Consider the following 24,563-nt stretch of genomic DNA (forward strand, 5'->3'; position numbering starts at 1 on the left):
TCCTCCCTACTTTTCATGTTACTGGGTACCGATGTTCTTGCCTAGAGGATATTGGTACTGAGTCAAATAACCAATACCCAACTCTTGTTGAGGGGGAGGGCAGGGTTCCACTGTCTCTCTGTCCTCTGCCATTCTGGGACCAGTCCAGTCCAGGCCTGCCCACAGTGCGCACTTCTGAGCATCGTCAATGCGAATGAACCCTCACACCAGCAGGAAGGACTCTCTCCTCCATTTCATGCCAACGCACTTCAAAGACTTAGAGAAGGTAGGACATGCCTCCAATGCTATTTATTTTCCCTTTACTGTAGTCCAGATTTATCTGCACTGCCTTTCCAGACTGCATTTGATTTGCCTTCGGCTAGCTTGTGTCAGAAAAAGTTTCTGTTTGTTTTGCACAGCTCAGTAAAATAAATCTAACTTTTAAATATGGCTGAAGCCTTTTCATGATGCTAATCACTCTTAATGTGACAAGCAAATGTACTTAAAATGACATTAAATAGAAATGTGTATGCATTCGCATTCATATATTGCATACAATAAATATGTACAATAAAAACCAACAGTTCCCTGTTAAGCCAAATTAAAATGGAAAAGTAAAAGAATGTTCATTAGTGAAAGTACTGTGCAAAGGAGCAGGCAGTGTATTTAAATAGAAGCTTGAGGAAGTGTTCAGAGCTTGTATGTGGGTATGCGTTTGATGTCATTTGTTCTCTTAATTGGGGATTTTTAATTATACAGAGAAACACATTTTAGTAAGGCACTCAATATTGAAAGCTCTAGGAGAGTGTTATTTTGAAGTATTTATTGTTGGGAATGAAGGGAAAGTTAATTGTTTGGTCACCCATGCATAGCTAAGGAATCAGGGATGTATGCATGTATGTATGAGTGTTTGTGTGTTTATGTACACATGCGTGTCTCTCTGACTGTGTGAGTTTATATCTATGAGTGATATCCACACGCACATAATTACAACACGCATCACACACAGATATATATGTATATAATATGTATCCACCTTTTTGTGTGATGTGTATTTGTGTTTGCATGCATGTGGGAGCTCATGTATATGGGTGTGTGTATGCATATATGTGTGTGTAGGACAGAGAGAGAGAGAGAGAGAGATCGTGTCTCCCCCAGTCCCAGCCACTTTCCAGGCCGATCGATAATGCTGTCAGTCCTGATAACTGGCTGACCCCGCGCAGCCTTGCCCAGTGGGTGTGAAGGGCAGATCTAATTACATCGGCCCTAACGAGATCCTGTCCTTGTCCCCTGGTCCCAGCTTGCATGGGAACTGGGACTAATGCTGCTGTTATCAGCATTGTCTGGGGGTAAAGGTGCCTCCCGTTACAGGGGTTCTGTTAATGCCGGCCTTTTTCTGTGCAGGTGCAAACTTGAGATTATTCTGAACTACACTTCCCAAGATGCATTACACAAAAATGGTAGTGATGGTAGCTCAGTGCAGCTTTCCTGCACAGTGTGTCTGTTGCATCGTCCTTAACACAGTGTAGGTAGGTTGACTATACAATAGCACGGCCCCTCTTCCACTCAGTGATGGAGCAGCCTTGTGTGAATAATGTGCTTCTTGTAGTTCAGGACATTTATTGTGTATTTTGTATAGTTATTGAGACTGAACATTGCCACAGTGGACGTCAGTCTTCTGTTAGTTTGTAAGACCCAGTATGCTGTTCCTGACAGATCTGGGGGCTGTAGCAGGTTACCCTTGATGGGAGATGCTGAGACAGAGGGCTGTTTTAATTACAGGGCTCTATTGAATTTTCTTCCTGCCCTGTTATTTCACCATCGATCTGTAGTGGAAAAAGATCCACATGCGCTTCGATCGGCAGCCCACCTCACGTGTGTGTTCAAATGGCAATCGGGGCTGCCCCAGCTCACAGTCGCCATAGCTCACCATGGCTTCTCTTCTTCTTCTTCTTATTATTATTATTATTATTTTGGTTGTTATTATTAGTATTATTGTTATTACAATAGTAAATTGAAATTGCTGCTGAGATTTCAACTTAATAAAGGGGTATTAACATAGTGTAAATGCAGAACAATCATTTTCTGATGTAGTAATGTGAGAGTCATTACATACAGGATCAAAGCAGCAAAGTAGTGGCTCAAGTGACACAAACCTGTACAGTGCTTCTGTATCACATTGACGGTACATCACAGCCTCACAGTCACTCAACATTCAGTATGACTGGATGTGGATATTAAAACTTTTCCATCCCTCCATTTTCTCTCCATTCTGAAACCTATGCTACACATGGCACTTGCAGCAGTGTGACACCTCTCTGTTTCCACCATATAACATTGACATTATTGACATTATTTTTAAGCAATGTATCGTCAACAGTTTAACTTGAATGTGGTCCTGTACGGTATGTGTACGGTAGAGTGCCCTTTTCCAGGAAGAGAATAATGGCTCGTGCTTTTTCCCAATACCAATGTACTACTGAATTATCTGAAAATCTGATTCAGATGAATTGCTTTGTTGAGGTTTATAACAATGGTACCCAAATAAGGATTTTGAACAGCAGTTTCCAAACCACTGCTCCACACTTCCCATCTACACTGAATTATCTGGATGGCATGACTAGTAGGATGAGAAAAACAACAACAACAGGAACAACAACATATTATTATTATTATTATTATTATTATTATTATTATTATTATTATTATTATAACTAAAGCATCCTGTTTTCTTTTTCCCAACCTGCATATTCTTTCCATCTCTCTTTCCCTTATCTTTCCCTCATACAGAATGGATCATGATGGGATGGGGGGCAGGGGAGTGGAGAATGGGCGTCGGCGGTACGAGGAGGAAGAAGGTGAGTGGGCGAAGTCAGGAATGTGGTAGAGGGTCACAGGGGCTGTGTGAAAGCAACATAAAATGGTTCAGCCAGCCGGACATCGGCCTCAAATGTATATAATATACAGGATGTGAAATTAAGAGCTATGGACAAACTGCTTTGGACAAACAGGAATGAAACCAAATGAGTCACAGGTTGTCGCCATCATGGATCTACCTCTCATCTTTTCTTCCTCATTTTGGTTTTGTAACACATTTGGAAAGTTCTCATACAGCTCTATGTACTACCAGTTCCATAACTCAAAAACGAATGAAGTTGGTTAAAAACCCCAAATGATGAAGCCATAATGCTCATTAGTAAATATAAATAGTTTTCTGCTGTTCCTGAGAATTCCATTTTTGCATGTATGTTGCTGACTTTATGAAAGTACACCATATTTTATCAATCTCTTAATCACTGATTCAAAAATGAAGCCTTCAATAGTAATGACTCAAGCATTCCACTGTGAACATTTCTGCAAAATTGGCAACGTCCTCATGCTATAATATGATGCAGAAAAATGAATTGTGTGTGATGAAAGCAGAGACAGATGAAAGCAGCACAGTCGGTAAAAGGGGTCAACGTTACCAGGTCACTGAAAATGTATGTTGCTTGGCAACCCAATGTAAATATAAAATAATGAATGTTAAGGAGATTCCATTGGTTTTATTATGGGTTAAATAGAACACATACATTTTTTAAAATAAGGATGAGAACAAATCGAGGCAATTAAATATTTACCTGGTTAAAATGTATGTTTTGATGTTATTGTAAAAATAATCCTTCCGATGGAACATTTTCTGAGCTGTGAAACATTATTCTGATTTATGGCCAGACACACAACATGGTGTCCTAATCCTCCCAGTTGTCCCTTATTGCTATATTAAAATCCTTGTGGATACTGGAAGGTGCTGTGCTGGCATATTTAGTGCATTCATTTGAGTTCTGGTGGTCGAAATCTGATTACAGAGATTGAAGGATCCACTTGTCCCTTCATATGATGCATCAAAAATATCAATAATGTACATGGTTGATTAATATTTTCTTTTTTATTGCATCTATATTTCAATTATTTTATATTAAAAAGTCATCTATTTCTAATAAATAGAAAGGTAAGAAGAGTGAAATAGTGGCTCACATTGTGTTTAGTGGGGAATATTCCGGTTTTTTATTGTTCAGGTTAAAGCAGAGACAAGACAAGGACATTATCCTGTAGGACACTGAAATCAGTTCCTTGAGTGTGCAGTTATTCTTCTCTTCTATTCAGTTATCACTTTTGTAAGGTTCATCGGGATATTAGCACCAGAGGGATTCCTTGAGAACAGAATTTCCATACAAAATACCTATGTTGAATTTCAGTACAAAATATACAGAATAATCTATTTACCTTCTCCTACAGGTATGAATTCATTCATATGTTGCACTTACTGCTACTGTGTGTTAACAGACTGTCAGGTGACTGTTCTGGCTATATTACTGGTTTACAGAGGCTTACATGGTTTACATGGCTTAGAATGGGATTCTGACCATGCCAGTGTTGGCTGTGGCTCGACAGTCCATCAGAGCAGTGGCGTAGCCAGAAATGAAATTGCAGGTGGGCCTGAATAAAATTGGGTGGGCCACACAATTCATTCCATAAATAGCTCAATAGCATTTACAGTACATTACAAGCGCGAAAGTGTTCTGCTATGCATTGGCCTGCTGTGTTATACTGCTGTTGTTTATCTATTTAGTTTTGCCTACTTATGTGAATGTTTTTTCGCCAGGTTTATTTGCAGTAATACTGATTTGTCGTTACTATTGGACTTAAAGATCGTGTTAAACAACTAACATTACAGGTAACGTAAACAAATCGATGTCCTCAAAACATATCGGCTTGAGAAAGTCTCATAAATCAGCTGCTGAAAATGAATGAAAATTTGAGTCGAAATATGAAAGTACATGTTGCTATTTGATAGGCTGTATAGGCTACTGAAATTGTTACCAGAATTCCTTACCTAAAAGTTTTTTTTTTCTTGGATCAGATAAAAGAATGTTTAGAGCCACGAGAATCAATCAAAGCTCGTTGGCATTTTCATCCCTTTCACTTAGTCTTTCGGCTTCATTCCCTAGTACTGTATTCTATTCGTGGAATCCGCGCACTGAATTTGGATGAGCTTGATTGAGTAGATGTTGAATAGATGAAAATGCTTTCACTAGGCTAAGTAGGGGGAGGGGTATCGTATCAGCAGGGAAATTACCCTCTCCAAGTAACGACGGTGACAAGCGTGTCTTTTTTTTTTTTTGCTGTTATTGATAAAAGACGAGATGCGAGTTGCACCCTAGGATGGGCCTAGGCAAGAAGTGGGTGGGCCTAGGCCCAGCCAGGCCCACCCATAGCTATGACCTGCGTCAGGGTGGGGCATAGCTGCCGGTAGAGTTGCTCGGGGAAGGGAGGGACTCAGCTGGCAGGGCCGTCCGAATCTCTTCGCACAAAGCCGGCTCCTCAGGTCTGCAGACCGCCTCCTCCAGTGGACCAACTGGGCCGCACAGCTGGGGTGGCAGTGAATGCCTCGATGGAGAACACATGCTTGTCTGCGCTTTAGGACTGTTGCAGTGATGCAGGGATCCTGAAAAGTCTGGTCCAGGCTTTTACTCTGACCCACCTCTGAATCATTTGATTCAGCCAAACATCTAATCATGCTCATTCAAAAACCTTGATTACTTCGATTAATGCTTTTCATTCTTAGAAAAGATAGTGACCCCTGGAGTGATGGGATCATTTGGGCATTCAAAACCAAGAAAAAATGAAAAAATCGTGGTGTTTAAAATTTGGTGAAAATTATTATTATTATTTTGATAATAATAACATTTTATTTAAATATCACCTTCCAATGCATTTGCATCAAAGAAATACAAATGCAACAAAATTCCCCCGAAAAATAATAAAAGGGCAAACAAAATGGAAGAATATGTAAAACAGTCAAATTGAAAAAGGCGTGGTGGTGGTGACCAGAGGTTTTTCATGCTACGTTACAGAGCACCACTCCGTCTACATCGGCGTTCCCGTGCCGCGCAGTTACCGGCGCAAGCGGCGTCGCCGTCGGTCAGACTCCAGCCGTGAGACGGGAGACGGCGACCGGGAGAGACGCCATGAGTCCCACAGACACCAGCACCAGGACAGAGACGACAGGAGGCGCTTCGACATGGACGATGGGGGCCTGGACCCACAAGATCAGAGCCCTCCTCCGGACCCCAACTCCACCAGTGAGTGACTCTGTAGTCTCTCTCTCTCTCTCTCTCTCTCTCTCTCTCGCTCATTCTTTTACACTGTCTTTCCATGATGTTGTCGCATTCATAACCATGCAAACAGGCACCAGGCATGCATATGCGCAAAAATAACTATGGAGACCCACACACACACATAAACCCACAAGCACAGGCGCAACACTGTGACATATTGCAGGGATAGACAGTAGCATCAACAGTTATAACCTGAGAGAAAAAAGAGCAATTTCAAGAACAAACAAAGCACCTTTGATCTAAGATTGTTGTAAGGCTGTTAACATCCATTTTTGTCATAGCACAGTACAGCAATGGGAAATACAGCACTGTATTGAGCAATCTGTGATTAAGACTTCACAACAGACTCAGCTCTCAGCGTGGTAGGATTTATGCTCCCCAAGTGCTCGGGCTTTCCGGAGGCAGTAAGCAGCTTAGACCTGAGGAACGTCAGAGAAACCTGGTCCAACTGCCCCTGGATTCGCGCTCTCTCCTTCATACTCAGCCTCCCTCTGGCCCCGCAGGTGCCTCAGTATTGATAGGCTCCAAACGCTGCTTTTATGCATGTATGTAGATCCCGTCAACAACATGTGTGTTCCTTAGGCCTAAAAAAACATTTGGTCTAATATGATCTTCCACCTGTTGCAGGTCATCTAAATTACTACTTTACTCCAACAATAATAGTAAAGTTAATGAAAATAATCTAAACTCTTAGTATTATCTTAATTGGTAGCAGCAGTAATATTCATAGTGGTAGTAATTATAGCGGTAAAAGCGATAAAAGTATTAATGGCAATCGTAATAGTAGTAATTGTAGTAATGCAGTAGCAGTAACTGTATTAATACGAGTGCTAGTAGTTGTAGTAGTAGTAAAGCAGTAGTAATGGTACGTAGTTATGGCAGTTTTAGTTGCAGTAGCACTATAAGAAGTAAGGTGGATGTAAGAGTAGCAGCTGCAGTTGTAGTAGTGCTTGTAGGAGAAGCTGTTGCAGAAGTGTTAATAATCCTTACTTATTAGTATGAATAGCAATATACCTCTACAGTTAATTCTGTAGCCAGGAAGGAGGGGAGGGAAAGAGGCTTTGAAGAAAGGAGGAGTATAAGCATGGAGAAAAGGGGGGAGAGAGGAACGGGGTAAATAGTGCGGAGTCAGAGAGCCAGTTTGCCAGTCCTCATTGTTCCACTCAAAAGCTGACCCCGTTGCTTGAGCTGCGGGTTCCCTCGTGGGAACTTTGAACCAGGGACGGGAGAGTGCCCTCTCAGCCTGGAGAAGTGCACCGGCTGACGGAAAGGACCGGAAAATGAGAGAAGCCGTCTGCTTCTGAGAGAGGGAGCGAGAGAGAGAGAGAGAGAGAGAGAGAGCGACAGAGGGGAAAACTTGCAATCAAACACATTCCACCAGATCTGAGAAACAAAGAGGACCATAAGGAGTGAAGAAAGGAGGGCGGGAGGAGAGAGGGGTGAAGAGAGCAAACAGGTTACAGGGGAAAAAACTTTGGGGGGCAAAGGAGGTGGAGGTAACTGAGAAAACAGAAAGGAAGGAAAGGAGAGAAAAAAGGGATAAAAGGAAAATAAAAGAAGAGGGCAACCCAAAACAATAACGGAGGGAGTAAAAAAAATTTTAAAAACAGAAGAAAGGAGAAAAAGAAGAGTGAATTGACAGCGGATTGCACCTGTCTCCCTGCAGCCCTCTCCTTCCTTCACTCCCCCCCCCCCCCTCTTGTTTTGGGTCCTGGGGGGCCTTTGGGAGGAGCATGCAGCACTCCTCTCTCTCTCTCCTCCCTTCCCAAGGGTCACACAGCACCCTGTCAGGCAGCCAGACAGGTAAATCACAAGACAGAGATTATGTCTGCCTGCTTATGTCTGTGTCCATATATTTGTCTTCTTTCCTGCTCTTGTATATGCTTGTCTGTCTGTCAGTGTTTTCTTGTTTGGGTACTGGTGGGAATGTGTGTGTGTGTGTGTGTGTGTGTGAGAGAGAGAGAGAGAGACTGAGGAACCTAATTCTTAATGGATTGCAGGTGTCTGGTCTTTTCTTGAAGGTTCTTTTTCGCTCAAGTTTTAACTATTGATGAATGTGTGTGTGTGTGTGTGCGTGCGTGCGTGCGTGCATGAGTGTGTGTAGGTGTGTGTGTGCATGTGTGTGGGCATGTATTACTATCTTTGTGAGAACCAAATGTCCCCAGAAGGATAGAAAGATGAGGAAAACTATGCAAGGTGGGGACCTTTTGCTGGTCCCCACAAGTTCAAGAGGCTGTTTTAGGGTTAGGACTTAGGGTTAGGGTTAGGGTTACAATTAGGTTAAGGTTAGGGTTAAGGTTAGGCATGTAGTGGTTGGGGTTAGGGTTCGGGTTAGGGTTAGAGGTTATGGAATGAATGTAAGTCAATGGGAAGTCCTCACAAGTATAGCAATACAAACATTTGTGTGTGTGTGTGTGTGTGTGTGTGTGTATGCATGCGTGAGTGTGTGTGTGTGTGTGTGTGTGTATGCATGCGTGAGTGTGTGTGTGTGTGTGTGTGTGTGTGTGTGACTGGTATTGTTTTTTCATTTGTGATTCTCAGCCTCAGCTTGTCTCTGACCTGGTTCTTAGCTTTACAAGGGTTTATGCCGACATGGGCAGTCAGTGTACACATTCATGAATGCTGTGTCCAACAGATGATATTAACTACTGCTGCCAATTTTTCTTGCCTGTGATGGTGGATTGGTTCTCTATACTGTTACTGGATTAAAACTTTCTGCTATGCTTTTCTTTAACTCTATGCACCAAATGAGTGTCAATGGGACAGCCAATGTACCTAGTAGCATCTTCCTGGGTCTCAAAGCATGCTCTCATATCAAAAGAGTAGGTTGATGAAATTGGTGTGTTTTTTCATAGAGATCTCTAACATTTAAGACGCTCATAAGGGATTATGGTACACAGCAGAATTCATAGGTCAAAGACCCATAACTGTGTAGACATTGTAAGAGCTTTGCTCTCCTTCTCCTCATGATCCTCAACGGCCAGCCTGGGGTCAGGAAGAATGTAAACAAACTCCTCCAACTTTGACCTGAGAGGGTTTTTAGAGGGCCTGCTTCCCACTGGAGAGCGCCTACTTAGCCCAGTGCTCCACGGTCCGTTCCCCTCCAGTGGCGACAGCCAGAGAGACAGCTGCCCGAGAGAGTAGGATCTGAGGCTCTCGGCCACCTGCTTTAGAGTGGAACCGGAGAGTGTAGAAAAGGCAGACACCATCAGCAGGTCTGCGGCCAACATTGCCTGGGGCAACAGCATGTCTGCTCTGCAGGGCTGGAATCAGGGAGATCACAGAGGAGGGCAGCAGCCAGAAAGACGTACACGTGTTAATAATCCCCTGAGAATTGGGAAGGAACGCGAAAGAAGGGAGAGGCTGTTTTTTCAGGTGTTTTTGGTGGATAGCACAGACGTCTATCATGCTTTCCAACATATCACACACAATATATGTATATATATATGTGTGTGTGTGTATATATATATATATATTCTGCTGCAGTCCCAAATATTATCATTTGGCTCTGTATTCTGCTGCAGGTCTGCTGCAATTTTAGAATTTAGAATTCAAACAATTCACATGTGGTTAAAGTGCATATTCTCAGTTTTCATTACAGGGCATTTTTTATACATTTTTGTTTCACCGTGTAGAAATAGCGATACTTTTTATACATGGTCCCCCAAAGCCACATAAAAAGAATGGTCAGGTTACTGTTTGATAAGAAGTACCTAAAAGAGTTTTGGGAAAAGGTCTTGTGGACAGATAAGACCAAGATTGTATCAGAGTGATGGCAAAAGCAAAGTGTGAAGGCCAAAAGGAGCTGCCCAAAATCCAAAGCACCCACCCTCATCTGTGAAACATTGTGGTGGGGATGGTATGGTTGGTATGGTTGGACCAAGTATGGCTGCAACACTTCAGTGATGATGTAAATGCTGACAACAGCAGTAGAAGGAATTCTGAAGGGTACAGGAGCATCTTATCTGCTCAAGTTCAACCAAATGTCTCCATACTCATTGGATGGTGCTTCATCCTACAGTAACACAATGATCCCAAACATACTGCTAAAGCAAAAATTGAGTTTTTTCAAAGGAAAAAATTGGAAAATGAATAGAAAGCACTGTTATGTGAAACTGCATAGTGAAACAATTAAAAAAATATATATATACCCTTTAATGGAAGCTGAAAATCTGTACTTTAATCACACATGACTTTGTTTGGTTACAGATCTAAAATTCTGGAGTATAGAGCCAAATCAAGATAGAAATGTGTGTGTGTGTGTGTGTGCGCATGCGCCTGTGTGTTACCTCTGTTGGATCAAGTGACCTTACTATGACATTACAAGTGCCTATTAGAAGTTATTGATGTAATAATTTATGAATGTCAATGCAATACTTTTGAACAGGCTATGTGGTTCTCTTTAAGTAGTTATATAACTAGTATAGAAGATCATTGTGAGAAGGTGTTACCCTCTAAGAAAGCGCCATTTGTCTTGGCAATGAAATGCGCTAATCTGTACAGGCAAAAGGTACTGCCCATAACATTTTGCTATGTGCTTCTGTTCTATTTTGCACAATATAGATCATCACCTAGTTTAAGATTAACACAACTGACTGTACAGTGCTGTAGGCTGTTTGTTGATTAGTGGGTTTCTGTGGGTGTGATATGCCATGGGCGTTAGCACAGAGGAGAACATCGATCAGTCAATGATCATAGTGAGGAAAAGTGGGTTGACATTGATCCAGTAGCTTAATTTGACAATGTTAAATCCCTGTGCACTTGGTAGGGCAACCCCAAACCAAGGGTTTCAGTTCTGTCTATTGTAATTCTTTATTGACATGAACTCTGTTAATACTATAATGACAGTTTGTAAATCCCCTATATTTTCCTGTTCCGTTGTTGCATGACACCTTTTGGCTAAAGCTCAGTTCTTTATGAGTCTTTACGAAATGTTCCTCTGTGAAAGAAGCTCTGCTTGGTACCCCAGATGTTTGAGAGATGGGCCGGCATTTCGACCCTCTGATGACCTGCCATCTTTTCACCCAAAAGCAGCCTCACGGAACGGAACTCTGAATGAGCTCCATTATGGGAAACTTGCAGATTCAAACTTGCCAGTCCCCGTTTTTTGGTGGTATGGCGCTTTAAAAAATTACCTCATGGAAATTAATATCTTGGCACGGCCAATCCAATAATTAATGCATTCAGAAAAAATAATAATAAAAAATTACTTTTGCACTTAATAATAATATATGCATGGATTTCCCATATGTTGTAAAAGAAACTGTTCCAATAATGCTTATAAAGAAAGGGGATGATTATGTAAGCAGTGATGAAAAGCTGGTGGTGAAGTTTTTCTATGTTGCGGAACAATGAGGGCCAGCTGAGGTGATGCAGGGGGAAGTGGTGTAGTGTGTGGTCACCGACGTGTCCTGGGGGAAGTGGGGTGTGGACACGTGCTGGTCCTCCTGTAGACTGTGGATCAGTATATGCTGTGTGGGGATGCAGGGAGTATCGGTACCCTCAGGCCCAGGGTATCATGAAGAGTTCAGAATGTTCCATCATCAGCAGCAAGTGAGAAAGTAAACTGTGGTGATAGCTGCACACCCATTTAACAAAAAGCAAACACACACACACACACATGCATGCATTCACACACATACAGCACACACACACATACACGCATGCATACACACAAACATACACACACGCGCGCACACTCTGCAAGACAAAAACACACACACTAAGAAGAACACTCACACACACACACACTCACCAAAACTATACATACAAGAATTAGAACATTGAGAAACGTGCATTGTAATAAACACACAGTATGGTTAATATAAAGTTGGCCCCTGCCTACATCTCCCAGACAGGCTTCTTTTTAGGTGCTACCATTTTGTTCCATTGAAGAGATTATATGTGACTTGTCTAAAGGATTCTATAATGTACAGTCTGGTACAGAGAGATGTAAAAGTGACACTCAGTATGGTGCATACAGTACTGTGCAAAAGTCTTAGGCACCCTAGATTTTTAAATATAATATATAGTATATATTTGGTCTTAGATGTTGATTTTTTGTTTTCTGCTTTACTATGTCAGTAGAAAAGAGCAAATTTGAGATTTCCAAACATGAATTTTCCAAAAAATGAAATTTTACAGATACATTTTTGTATTTTGTTAAATAAAGCAATATTTTAAGTAATAGACTACTGTTCAGATAAAAACTTGATCAATGGTCTCTGGGATTACCTGGAGAACCAGAAGCAAGCGAAACAGCCAAAATCTGCAGAAGAACTGTGGCAAGTTCTCCAAAATGGTTGGAACAACTTACCAGCCGATTTTCTTATAAAACTGCAGGACAGTGTACCTAAGAGAATTGATGTAGTTTTAAAAGCGAAGGGTGGTCACACCAAACATTGATTTTATTTAGTTTTTAACTATGTACTGCTCTTTATATTATTTTTTCGATATTTATAACCTTTCATTTCATTATTTTTTAAAGCATCTTATTTTTTTTACAAGTGCCTAAGACTTTTGCACAGTACTGTATATGCCATTATGTTATACCATGTCACCTAATGCTTTTTTTGGTGTTCCATATATATTTGCAGTACATGTGATGTGCTCTGTGGCTGGGGCCTATGTGCTGACCACCTCTCTCTCTTTCACAGTGTCTCCAGCGGCAGAGAGACTACGCTACATCTTGAACGATGAAGACGATGTGCCCACCCCCACCATCTTCACCGAGATGGACACACTTCAGCATGAGGGTGACGAGCTGGAGTGGAAGGAGTCAGCCAGGTGCAAAACACACATGCACACACTCGCACTATCACACATACACACACACACACATCCACCCACACATGAACACACACCCGCACAGGCATAGGCAAACAAACATACTATCACACACCAACCCACACACTCAAATGCACACACACCCGCACTGGCATAGGCAAACACACATGCAGACATACACACACAGGCTCACACACATGCACACACTCAAATACACACAATCACACATGCTCATGTGCACACACACACACACACACACACACACACACACGTGTGTTTTTATGTGTGTGTGTGCTTGTGAGAGAGGCATTGCTATGTGTCAGAGCTCAGGTTAATACACTAGCGCCCTGTGGATGGCCTTCATTAGTTGGGGATTTCAGTGGGATGGGAAGTGTGCTTTTGAAGATGTGTTTTATTAGCAGGGCATTACTGCTGTGGTATTTTGGACTGGAGCCAGACCTGTTCACACACCAATACAGAAGCTGGCTCATCAATCACAGCACCTATTTAATTTACTCAGCACATACCAAGCAGACGCCACACACACACACACACACACACACACACACACACACATACACACTCACACTTCATCTATTTCACTTACCCTCTCTGAATAATGTGACCCCACTCTCTCTCGCTTAATTCACATACATAATCATATACACTTGCACACTCACACACACTCTCTTTTTTAATGGCACACACAATCACATGTACATACGCTTACACATATACAGCATAGAAACTCTGAAAATACAGTGTTTTTCCAATTACAAATTAAATAAACACCAATAAACACATCTGGAGTCTCTGATACCTCTCCTTCATCTGTGGACCCATCTCTCTCTTGTATTTCCCTAACATTTATCCCCTCTCCATCTCTCTTTTCATCTCCCCTTCCTTGCTGTTTTGCTCCTTCTTTTCATTCCCTCATTTCCCACGGACTGTTTTTATCCCTCTCTCACACCCCCACCCCCACCCCCGTCCTCTCCTGTCCCATCCCTCTACAGGTGGGTGAAATTTGAGGAGAAGGTGGAGGAGGGTGGGGAGAGGTGGAGTAAGCCGCACGTCTCCACCCTGTCCCTGCACAGCCTGTTTGAGCTGCGCACTTGTCTGCAGACTGGCACCATCATGCTGGACCTGGAGGGGTACTCCCTGCCCCAGATAGTGGGTGAGTGTCCCAGCACAGCAGTGACATGGCCGGCTGGACTGTGTGCCTGGGGGGCATGGACATGAGAGAAGAGATCTGAACTTTTCAGATTGGCACATTTGAACTGTGTGTGTGTGTGTGTGTGTGTGTTTGTGTGTGTGCAAGTATGTGCTGGTTTGTGTTGTTTTTGAGGCCATTTTACTTGAATGTGCACCTACACTATGAGGACATTTTGAATTATGAGGACAGGGCCCTTTTGCTCATAATTCTGACATCTTAGAATCAACCATCCGACTTACAGACTCACTTCTGCTTATTCACCATAAACCCATGACTCTTTTCTTAAAAACAAAATAATACTACATTTAGATCAAATGAAAGATGTGACACTAGTTCCGATGAAAATATGTTAACTTAATTATGTAAACATGCAGAGTATCACACTTTTCTATTAATCTACTTTTTTGTCAAGCAATAAAAAATGAAGATGAGAAAGAGGAACGATAGTCATTTTGAAGGCCCCTTCCTTTTTAAAGGAAATGATTGTAACTGTTTTATTTTCAGAAGTAGTTACCAGTGTGATGGCTTTTAACCTCCACACCCTGCTGTGATTCATGAGCTCAGTCTATGTTAAGGCCTTGTCAAGCCACAAGGCTCATGTCTGCATGTGTGTGTAAACCAAACTGTGACGCTCCTCTCCCCTCTCCCTGACCACGCCTCCCATGGCCCCTCAAACCCGGCCCCTCAGAGGAGATTGTGGAGAAGCAGGTGGAGGACGGGCTCATTGGACCCGAGCTGAGGGACAAGATTGTCTATGTCCTTCTGAGGAAACACAGACACCAGACCAAGAAACCTATTCACCGCTCTCTGGCTGACATTGGGAAGGCCTCCTCCTCCAGTGAGTCTATCTGTCTGTCTGTCCAACCATGGCTAATATCTGCATTGTCTCCCACTGATGAAGAATTAAAATGAACCCTTTGAAATTGGGGAGAGCTGGTATGGTCTGTTGGTGAACTGAACTGGCTTTGGGGATCAGAGGTTTGCTGATAATGGAAAATAGAGCTTCCCCTTTCCCACCCATGAGCTCATTGGTTACTGTTAGGACATCACAACCATTCGGCTGAGCCAAAAAATATGACTTTCTATCCTAACCAAATCAAATAGATCTTACACTGATTTTTTTCCTTTTCTGTCTCTTCTCTCTCTTTTCCTCTTTCCTTTTCTTAATCTATCTTTCTGTTTCATCCGTCGTCATGTCCCCTATACTCACTGTTTAATTTTTGTCCTCTTGTTGTATATTCCGTCCCTCTTCCTCCAATCTGTCTTGCTTTCTTTCCTTTCGTGTTGCTCTCTTCCTCCCACCCTCTGTTTCCCACCTTCTTCCTCTCCCTGTACGTCCGTCGCTGCCCCAGGCCGAAGCCCTGCCCGCAGCCCCACCGCAGGGGCGGGGTTCCATCGCTCCACAGAAGATCTGCGCATGAAGCAGGCGGGCAGCTATGGCCGTCTGCGTGAGTCCGGCTGCTCTGTATCTCTCTCTCTCATCCCCCCTCTCTCTCTCTCTTTTTTTAATCTCTCGCTGTGACTCTGTTCTTGGTACTTGAAATGTATTCAAAACAGTATTTGAAGGATGAAATAACTCATTACATAAGCAATTTGTTTCTCAACAAAACATTTTTAGTGTTAGAAATACTTAAATTAAAAAATGTACATTTTAAATTGCATACACTTCAATATTCATGTATTTAACTGAGATCTGGTGCATTGGAATTTTCATAAAGGTATAATTTTTCTTCTTCACATAAAATTGCAAACAATTGTTGTTTTTTTAGTCTGATTAATTTTATTAGGCTCTCCCTCTCTCTCTCTCTCTCTCTCTATCTCTCTCTATCTCTCTCTATCTCTCTCTCTCGTATGACTGTGTGTGTGCATGTTTGTGTCTGTGTATATTTAAGTGCAAGCCGTATTACATGCATGTCCAGTGTCAGGGTCTCTAATGGAAGGATGTAAAATGCACCTAACAAAATTATTAAAGGTGCAATAGGTAATTTTAAACCCCATCTAGTGTGATCAAGGGAGAACTGCAATCCAAACCCAAAGCAAGACACTATCTCGCTAGTTGATTTCAATGGAACCTCTCGAGAGTGGATGCCAGGTTCTCTCAAAGCCTTCGTGTTTGTGCAAGGTGTTAGCATAGCACTAAACATAGCGTGAAGGGAAGCTGACAATGGTAGCATCCAAAAGCGTTGAGCCTTATGTCAGACAAGAAATTAATAATATATTCTTATAGCAACTTTTCAATGTATGGCAATGCAATTGCACAACACAACAGCTAGGCTAGGTTACGCATTTGGGCGTGCTATTGGCTCAGTTGTTGTTGGTGGTAACCCCAGTAATCTGATTTCACAGGCCAACATAGACAAAACACAATTTTCTGACCATAAAAATATATGAAATGACTAATTTATCAAATTTATCAATTTATCAACATAATTTTTTAATAATAAAAAAGTTACATATAGGGCCATTAAGACATCTTGTAGTCAGTGCAATGATCCACTATCCAGCCATAAGTCAAGCACTTATGTGATACTGGGGATGGGAAATATTACTAAGTAAATATTTAATAAGCATAAAATATTGCTGCTATATCGGTGGTAACTTGGTGCTTTTGCTTGTTTCAGATCATGCCCAGAGTCGGAGCATGAATGATATTTCAGATACACCCAGCACAGACCAGGTAATGTTCCCACCATCTGCTTCCATGCCTGTGTGTGCCCATGTGTACATGTACATGTGAGAGAAGTAGAGAACGAGAGGAAGTGATGAAAAGACTGTGAGAGCAAATGAATGTTCCTTGTGAACTTAACCGTAGCTGGAGAGATTGTTTTCGCTTCGCAAGCTCATGGAATTTCAGTAACAGCGGGCACTTTTCCATCTTCACTGGGAAAGAAAGGCTTCATCCCCCATGAGTGGGCGTCTCAGGGAGCTGCAGTTTAGTGTAAGAATGTAGCATGTGTGTGAACTTCTTTGTGTGTATGTCTGCGTGTGTGTATGATTGTGCGTGTGTGTGTGTGTGTGTGTGTGTGTGTGTATGTATGTATTATAATCTGCTCTAGTGTCTATGTGCATGTGTGTTTGACTGATTGTGTGTGTGTGCATGTGCACAAACGTATACGTGCACATGCTGGTCTTTGGCATGCGTGTGTGCGCCCATTCGTGTGAGTGTGTATGTGTTTGCAGTATGTTGTGGATGATGTGGGGGGTGGGGGCCTGACATTGTGCAGATTTGTTTGGGTTGAGCTTTGAGCTTAATCCCTTCAGAAGTCACTTACAAAAAGTGAGGGGGGGGGTCTGGGCAAAAAGAAATAAGAAGGAGTATTAAGCTTGTTATTATTTCACCACTGGCAGCCCACCCCCACACTACCCCATTTTTGTTTGGATTGTTCCACCCTAAATTAGAATACAAAGTTTTTTGGATCTCAAAGGCAGTCACAGGGTGGGTTTCCGTTTAGGACACCCCCTTGGAGTAGTCAGGGTTCTGGTGAGAGAGCCCCCCCCCCTCACCGGCACTCAAAGCTTACTCAGTTTTTTAATTTCAAAGCACCCTGCCCCTCCCACATGGTCCCAATGAGTCCAGTTTAATGAGTCCCCCCCTCCAAATATGACACCTAAAGCTCCCTTTCATCTTCCCCCACCTTAAACTTACCCCCCAGTACCCCCTTCCTCTGAGAGACAGCACTGCTCACCCACTGTGCTGGAGAGCTCTTAAGTTGTTGAGTGAAGGAATGTTTAAGGTGTGAATTGTAACCCAGTTTCCCGCTTGTCTATAACCCCTGTGCTGCCAGTTACCCTTCACCCTTCATTGGCCTTCCCATTCACTGACAGATTTCACCCTTGTAGCTCCTGAGTAGTGGCATTACCAAGCCTCGGAAATGCACCAAACGCTGCTCCTCCATCCACTCCGTCTTTCTGCATTAGCATTACATTTAAGTATTCAGCATTTGCTCTTATCCAGAGTGTCTGCAAAAGTGCATGCAAAAGAGTTTGGGCACAGAGGATGCCAAGTCAGACTCACAAATGATTGACAGTTTGAGAAGGGGACTGAGGATGTTGTGCTTTCAAGGAGTAAATTGGTTTGAAGGTGTAGTGTTCGAGGGTAGGTAGGGGTGGCAAACCGATAATACATTATCAGAGTTCTGCATTAATTGAGTGAGAATACAATGTACGCAGGTGTGTTTTTAGCCGGTGAGTGAAGATAGCCAGGGTCTCGACTGTCTTCCGCAAAGAAGACAGTATTGCCAGAATTCACTCCTCCTTCCATCCATCTGTCTACCAGATACAGTGCTTCTGCCACCTGCGATTGGCAGGTGTGCACTCATGTTCTCAGCACTATGCCCCAATGTCCACCAGACATAATAATCCAGGAATAGGATGTTGGTGACTTCACTTTTCACAAACAAGGAGAGGCCCCAACAAGTCATTTATTTTCAGTGTCATAAAAACAAACACAAAACACAAAATTACACAAAAACCTCCACAACTATCTTCAGCGTCAAATATTTTAGTATTTAGTGTGTCCACCCTTTGCCTTTTGAAATCTACAGGGATATGTTTCCATGCTTCTTGTAAACACCTACAAAGTTCAGTCTTAGAAATTGGTTGCATTGTCAGCTTCTCTCGATCCAGGCAATTCCAAACACATTCAGTGATGTTTATGTCTGGACTCTGGGGTGGCCAGTCCATTATTCTGAGAACACCAATCTTCTTAGCAGTGTGCTTAGGGTCATTATCTTGCTGCGAAATAAATTTGCTCCTAATCGAACATCTTCCAGAGGGTACGACATGATATGTTAAGATTTGTTTGTATTTGTCAGCATTCACAATGTGTTCAGACAAAACCTAATCACCAACAGATGTTCTTAAACAACTACAAACGTAACTTGTTTGTTGATTGGAAAAGTGGAAGACTTAAAGTGGTAGTAGGGTGCACAAAAGAAAGAATAAATAAGTTGAAATATATGTTTCCTGCATTATTGTCTGTCACTGACAAAAATAATTTGCACTGAATGGCTGATTTGACTGGAAATTGAATAAATGAAAGGGGGCTTTTCAGTACTGTGCATTGACCATGAGTATCCAGTATCCAGGAAATATTGCTATTAACAACATACTCCATGAATGGTGGAGCTTTCTACAGATAAAAAATGTATTATCCCTGACGTCATTCTTGCCAGTCTGATGTTGCACTAGGGGAGGGGGGGTCCAGACGGGTGGTGTTATACCACAAAAGATCAGGGTCAGCACCCCGGTGAAACAATGCTTGTTTATTCGCATTTGAGGCAGAGGTAACCTGACTTTGAAAGCAGCCTTAAGGGATTAAGAGGCTGATTCTTACCCTAAGCACCAACCATTCCCCTTTCACGTGCTATCAGGGGGGTGGAGATCCAGGCCCTTTAAAGATAATGCTGATGGCTTTGACACACAAAGTTGGCTAGCCAGCAAGGCAGCAGCACATAGGGAGAGATCTGCAAAGCTTATTCAGAATCTCTAATGATTGTACTTGAAGTTGTAATGGTTGTGCATTAAGTGGAAAGGTTATTTGATCTCTACAGATAAATTTGTATACATACACTTAATCACTGTTACACAAAATGAACTGATGCTCAGCTGCCTGACCTAATGATGGTATGACAATGATATGGATGATTTTAGTAAACATGGAGATGTTTTATAGCATCCTATTTGGATCAGAAATTAGTGCAATTTCAGCATGACTGCAATACTTGAGTTCATTTCTGAAATGAATCATGTGAAACAGAAAATTGTATTTGTGTGTGCGTGTGCGTCTGTGACTCATCGCCTACGTGCACTGAGCTGCCAATGGTTGTGCTCCATCCTCGTGCTTCCACATCACAGGCAGAGGGAGTCCAGACAATGGGAATGGATTGGCTCTGATATTCATGGTCTGATAAGAACAGTACTGCCCACTGGCTAATCACATAATGGGCATGATGGAAGGGGGGGAACTCAGTCACACATCACAACCACCCCGCCCTGGCATGAGGGTGCACTTTCACCTGAGTGAGCCATTATTAACAAAGATTTTATATGTACTGGATGGTGCAGTATGGTCCTCACTTAAGTTCAAACATTTTCCCCAAAATTTAAGCTTAAAACTATTCCATAAGCCGATTTCAATAGGCGTTAACGTGGCCTTCTTCGATAAAAGCTCAACAGGCCTCGTTTCTGCTAGTGATTGATCTGCTGAGTGTGAAATGGTTCCATTGGTATCATTCACATACAGTATGTGCTTTACAAGGACATTACAGACCGTGTCAGCATCAGTGTGTGCCCCATCAGAGTGAAAAATTATCTTTTCAGAATTGATTTTACAGTAGCTGTGTGCTATATTTACAAGAATAAAACATGTTAACTCTGTATCTGTGCTAAAAATGACAAAGTGTATTGTTATGCAAGTTATGTAAATAACTTGTAATGCAGCAAATATATTTGGCCCATTCTCCGTCCTTCATAAAATGCCTCCCTCTTGGTAGCTGAAGAATAAATTCATGAAGAAGATTCCTCGCGACGCCGAAGCTTCCAATGTGCTGGTGGGGGAGGTGGACTTCCTGGAAAAGCCCTTTGTGGCATTTGTCCGTTTATCCCAGGCCACCACCCTGGGGGGGCTGACCGAGGTCCCCGTGCCAACCAGGTAGCTCACCTGTACACCTGTCTGTCTGTCTGTCTGTCTGGTCACCTGCTTGTGTGTGTGTATTTCTGACTGAATGGTAGGTAGAGTGGCTCTCTGTCTGTCTGTCTGGTCACCTGTTTGTGTGTTTGTATTTCTGACTGAATGGTAGGTAGAGTGACTCTCTGTCTGTCTGTCTGGTCAATGGTAGGTAGAGTGGCTCTCTGTCTGTCTGTCTGGTCACCTGTTTGTGTGTTTGTATTTCTGACTGAATGGTAGGTAGAGTGACTCTCTGTCTGTCTGTCTGGTCACCTGTTTGTGTGTTTGTATTTCTGACTGAATGGTAGGTAGAGTGACTCTCTGTCTGTGCATTCTGCTCTCCAGGTTCCTCTTTGTGTTACTGGGGCCACAGGGCAAAGGGAAGTCGTACAATGAGATTGGCCGTGCCATTGCCACTCTGATGGTGGATGACGTAAGTGCTCCCACGCCCCCCAACTTCAGGTGTCCTTACCTGCCTGTGGCCCAAGCCATTTGGACACAGATTTAGTTTATGTTTAGTCACATTGCAGTACGCTTTAGGTCATATTAAAGATACCGTGTGTACGTGTTGATGTCCTGGTGCAGAGATGTATAGTAATTATAGTCATTTTCCTCCTCAGTGACTCAGTGTCCCCTCTCCCCCTTTATCTCTTTTCATTCCTTGTTTGCTCCTTGCCATCTCTCCTTCATTCAACTTTCCCTTCTCTTTCTCTACCCTGCCACCCATTCCCCCCATCTAACCTTCTCTATCTCTCTCCCCCTTCACTCTCTCTCTCTCCCTCCCTTTCTCTGTCTCTCTAGCTCTTCAGTGATGTGGCTTATAAGGCTCGGGACCGAGAGGACCTCATTGCCGGTATTGATGAGTTCCTAGATGAGGTGATTGTGCTGCCACCAGGAGAGTGGGATCCCAAAATCCGCATTGAGCCCCCCAAAAAAGTGCCCTCGGCAGACATGAGGTAAAAAGGCATGCTTGGGGCTTTCGCTGTGAGCATGAGCCACCTCCCTCCTTCATCTTACACTATGTGAAGGACATATTTAAAAACTCATATTTCACAAAAGCACCTTACAGACCAAGCCGGCTAAGTCTGGCTTTTGACTTTACACCAGCAAGGTTAAATTCATTAAGCTCTTTGCAGCTTAATGCAAAGCTTTCCTATAATAGGAATGCCCTACACCTGATGAACACATATTTTGTGTCCTCGCACATAGGAAGTCAGTCTTCTCCCTAAACGAGTTGGGACAGATGAACGGGACGGCAGGAGGGGGAGGAGGTGCTGCTGAGGATGAGGAGATGCCCGCACCCCACGAACTGGGAGAGGAGCTGGCGTTCACTGGGAGGTGGGCTCAAAAAGAGTATTTATTAGGATTTTATGTTAGCAGAGCATTTGCAGTACACCAGTGCTATTCACGCTCACCCTTGGAAAACTGCTGGGAGCGCACGGTCTTGTTCAGAGCTTCATTAAATAAGTTAAAGCAGTAATTACACAGTTTTCTCGCCTCACTTTATTTCTTGGGTCTTAAATGGATGGTTTGCTTAAAATGAATCCAAGGAAAAGCCACCCTGTGGCTCTCCAAGGGCACGATTATACAGAGTGTTCTGCTGTATTCCTACATTATTTTTTCCTGATTGTAAATGTCTGAATTACAAAAATGAACTCCTAATGGCTGTATTGGCTCTACTGGCTTGCCATGTTTTAGATCTCTGTGAACTGCAACTTCCTGTGTTCCAGCCATACTGCAAGAAGTACATGGTTTCCTTCCCAAAATGCACTGCTTGATCTGAGCTGTACACTGCAGGTTCTGTGGCGGCCTGATATTGGACATTAAGCGGAAGCTGCCCTGGTTCCCCAGAGACTTCTATGATGGCTTCCACATCCAGTCCATCTCCGCCGTGCTCTTCATTTACCTGGGCTGCATCACCAACGCCATCACCTTCGGGGGGCTGCTGGGAGACGCCACTGACAACTACCAGGTGAGCCCACCTGTCCTCTCCCCTCTGTATCATCCGGCCTGTTATTATTATTATTATTATTATTCATTGCTCCCTTTGTCCCAATCTCTCCATCTCTCCCTCTATTTTCACTCTTTCCTCTTGCTCCAACTCTCCATCCCACCCCCTTTCTCCCTCTGTCCTTCCATCTACCCTTCACTCTTTCTTGCTTTACCTGTACCTCTGCTCCTCGCTCTTCATCTCTGCCTGCCCCCCCCCCCCCCCTTCTCAGGGTGTGATGGAGAGTTTCCTGGGTACGGCTCTGGCTGGTACGATCTTCTGTTTGTTTGGCGGCCAGCCCCTCATCATCCTCAGCTCCACTGGGCCCATCCTGATCTTCGAGAAGCTGCTCTTTGAGTTCAGCAAGTGAGTGCACAGACAGGCATGCAGTGACAGAGAGGCAACCAGAAAGGCCCACAGACAAACAGAAAAGCAGGCCAATAGCCAGAGCGATAGGTAGGGATTTACAAAGACGGGCAGGTAAATTGACTGTCAGATACACTTTCACTCGTGGTGGGACAGTGGGAGATGCAGACAATCAGATGGAAACATCTGTTCTCATAGATCTAAACAGAAGGCTCAAGGGAGATTAGACACTTGGACATGCATTGACTACCCTCAGGTTTACCTCAAAGGAACAAATCAATATTAGACAATTGCTGATATTGATGTCTCTGTCAATTTTTTCACCTCGATAGGTGATACCGTCTCTATGTATTACATGCCTCAGTCTGGCCAATAACATGTTGTTCACTTCTATGCTTTCTTTTTTAAGTTCTGTTTCTGAATTGATTTCATGCTAGTCTCTGTTCATTTACATGAAGTAACATTTGAGCTAAATATACTATTAAGCACATGTATGACAGCTGATAGGTAGTTCTTGTGTCCGTATAAGAGATGTTCGGATAGTCCTATAAAACATGAATTGAAATTTACTCTTGAAAAAGTATTTTAATGAGACTTTATGTATGGTTCCAGACCTGAAATTATGCCTTCTTGAATGTTAGGACAGGAACCAGAGGAGACTGCACTAAGCTGTGTTGTGTGGTGCAGCTTCTTATGTTCTAGGTCTGCTATAGGAAACAGTGAAAAGATTCCTAGAAAGCACTAGGCTGTGCTGAACTTTGAGCTGCAGTTTCCCATGTGCTGTTGTAAACAGTGGCACACATTGCATTCTCGTCGAGCCAAGCTATGTGCTGCTGCTTCTAGTGTTCCAGCTGGGCCCCTGGCCTGTTCTGTCAGCATTGTCTAGCAGGGAAAATTCACTGGACCTCACAACTCCGTATTTTCTCTCCTCAGGTCTAACAACATAGACTACATGGAGCTGCGACTGTGGATAGGGCTCCACTCCTGCCTCCAATGCTTTATTCTGGTCGCCACGGATGCCAGCTACATCATCAAATATATGACACGCTTCACAGAGGAAGGCTTCTCCAGCCTCATCTCCTTCATCTTCATCTCTGACGCCATCAAGAAGATGGTGGGTTCCTTCAAGTACTACCCCATCAACAGGGAATTCAAGCCGGACTACATCACTACATACAAGTGCGAGTGCCTGGCCCCTGATCCAGGTGAGCCTGCTTTTGACGGATGGGAGGGTGGGGTGGGGCAAAACGAGGCCAGGCAGAGGCATGTGGATGGCCAATACTTCAGTTTAGGGCAGGGGTATGCTTCAGGACCTGAAGTGCTTCAGTGTCCTTTTGTTTTTGGCGTGTTTCAGCACTGAGATTCTAAGGAAGGGATACTCAAATCTGGCCCGTGAGGCCA

At 43.1% G+C, this 24,563-nt stretch overlaps 1 protein-coding gene across 14 annotated transcripts in view; it reads left to right on the plus strand.

Annotated features, from left to right (window-relative positions):
- The first annotated feature begins 108 nt into the window (after positions 1–108).
- LOC135239131 (electrogenic sodium bicarbonate cotransporter 4-like) overlaps positions 109–24,563 on the plus strand; it is a 35,195-nt gene continuing 10,740 nt past the window's right edge. For 5 of the 14 annotated variants that reach the window (XM_064307575.1, XM_064307571.1, XM_064307569.1 and 2 more), the window contains exons 1-15: positions 110–265; positions 2,770–2,837; positions 5,877–6,104; positions 12,797–12,926; positions 13,940–14,100; positions 14,828–14,977; positions 15,492–15,587; positions 16,761–16,816; positions 20,634–20,791; positions 21,152–21,239; positions 21,608–21,762; positions 22,016–22,144; positions 22,604–22,778; positions 23,029–23,162; positions 24,096–24,367. In XM_064307575.1, the coding sequence (XP_064163645.1) occupies positions 2,771–2,837; positions 5,877–6,104; positions 12,797–12,926; positions 13,940–14,100; positions 14,828–14,977; positions 15,492–15,587; positions 16,761–16,816; positions 20,634–20,791; positions 21,152–21,239; positions 21,608–21,762; positions 22,016–22,144; positions 22,604–22,778; positions 23,029–23,162; positions 24,096–24,367 (1,999 nt within the window). In that variant the 5' untranslated portion in view covers positions 110–265; position 2,770. Of the gene's footprint in view, positions 266–2,769; positions 2,838–5,876; positions 6,105–7,275; positions 7,944–12,796; positions 12,927–13,939; positions 14,101–14,827; positions 14,978–15,491; positions 15,588–16,760; positions 16,817–20,633; positions 20,792–21,151; positions 21,240–21,607; positions 21,763–22,015; positions 22,145–22,603; positions 22,779–23,028; positions 23,163–24,095; positions 24,368–24,563 lie in introns of those variants that run through there. The other 9 variants (XM_064307566.1, XM_064307574.1, XM_064307567.1 and 6 more) reach the window with 5 other exon arrangements.

This window comes from Anguilla rostrata, chromosome 14 (assembly GCF_018555375.3).
Source record: "Anguilla rostrata isolate EN2019 chromosome 14, ASM1855537v3, whole genome shotgun sequence".
NCBI lineage: Eukaryota > Metazoa > Chordata > Actinopteri > Anguilliformes > Anguillidae > Anguilla > Anguilla rostrata.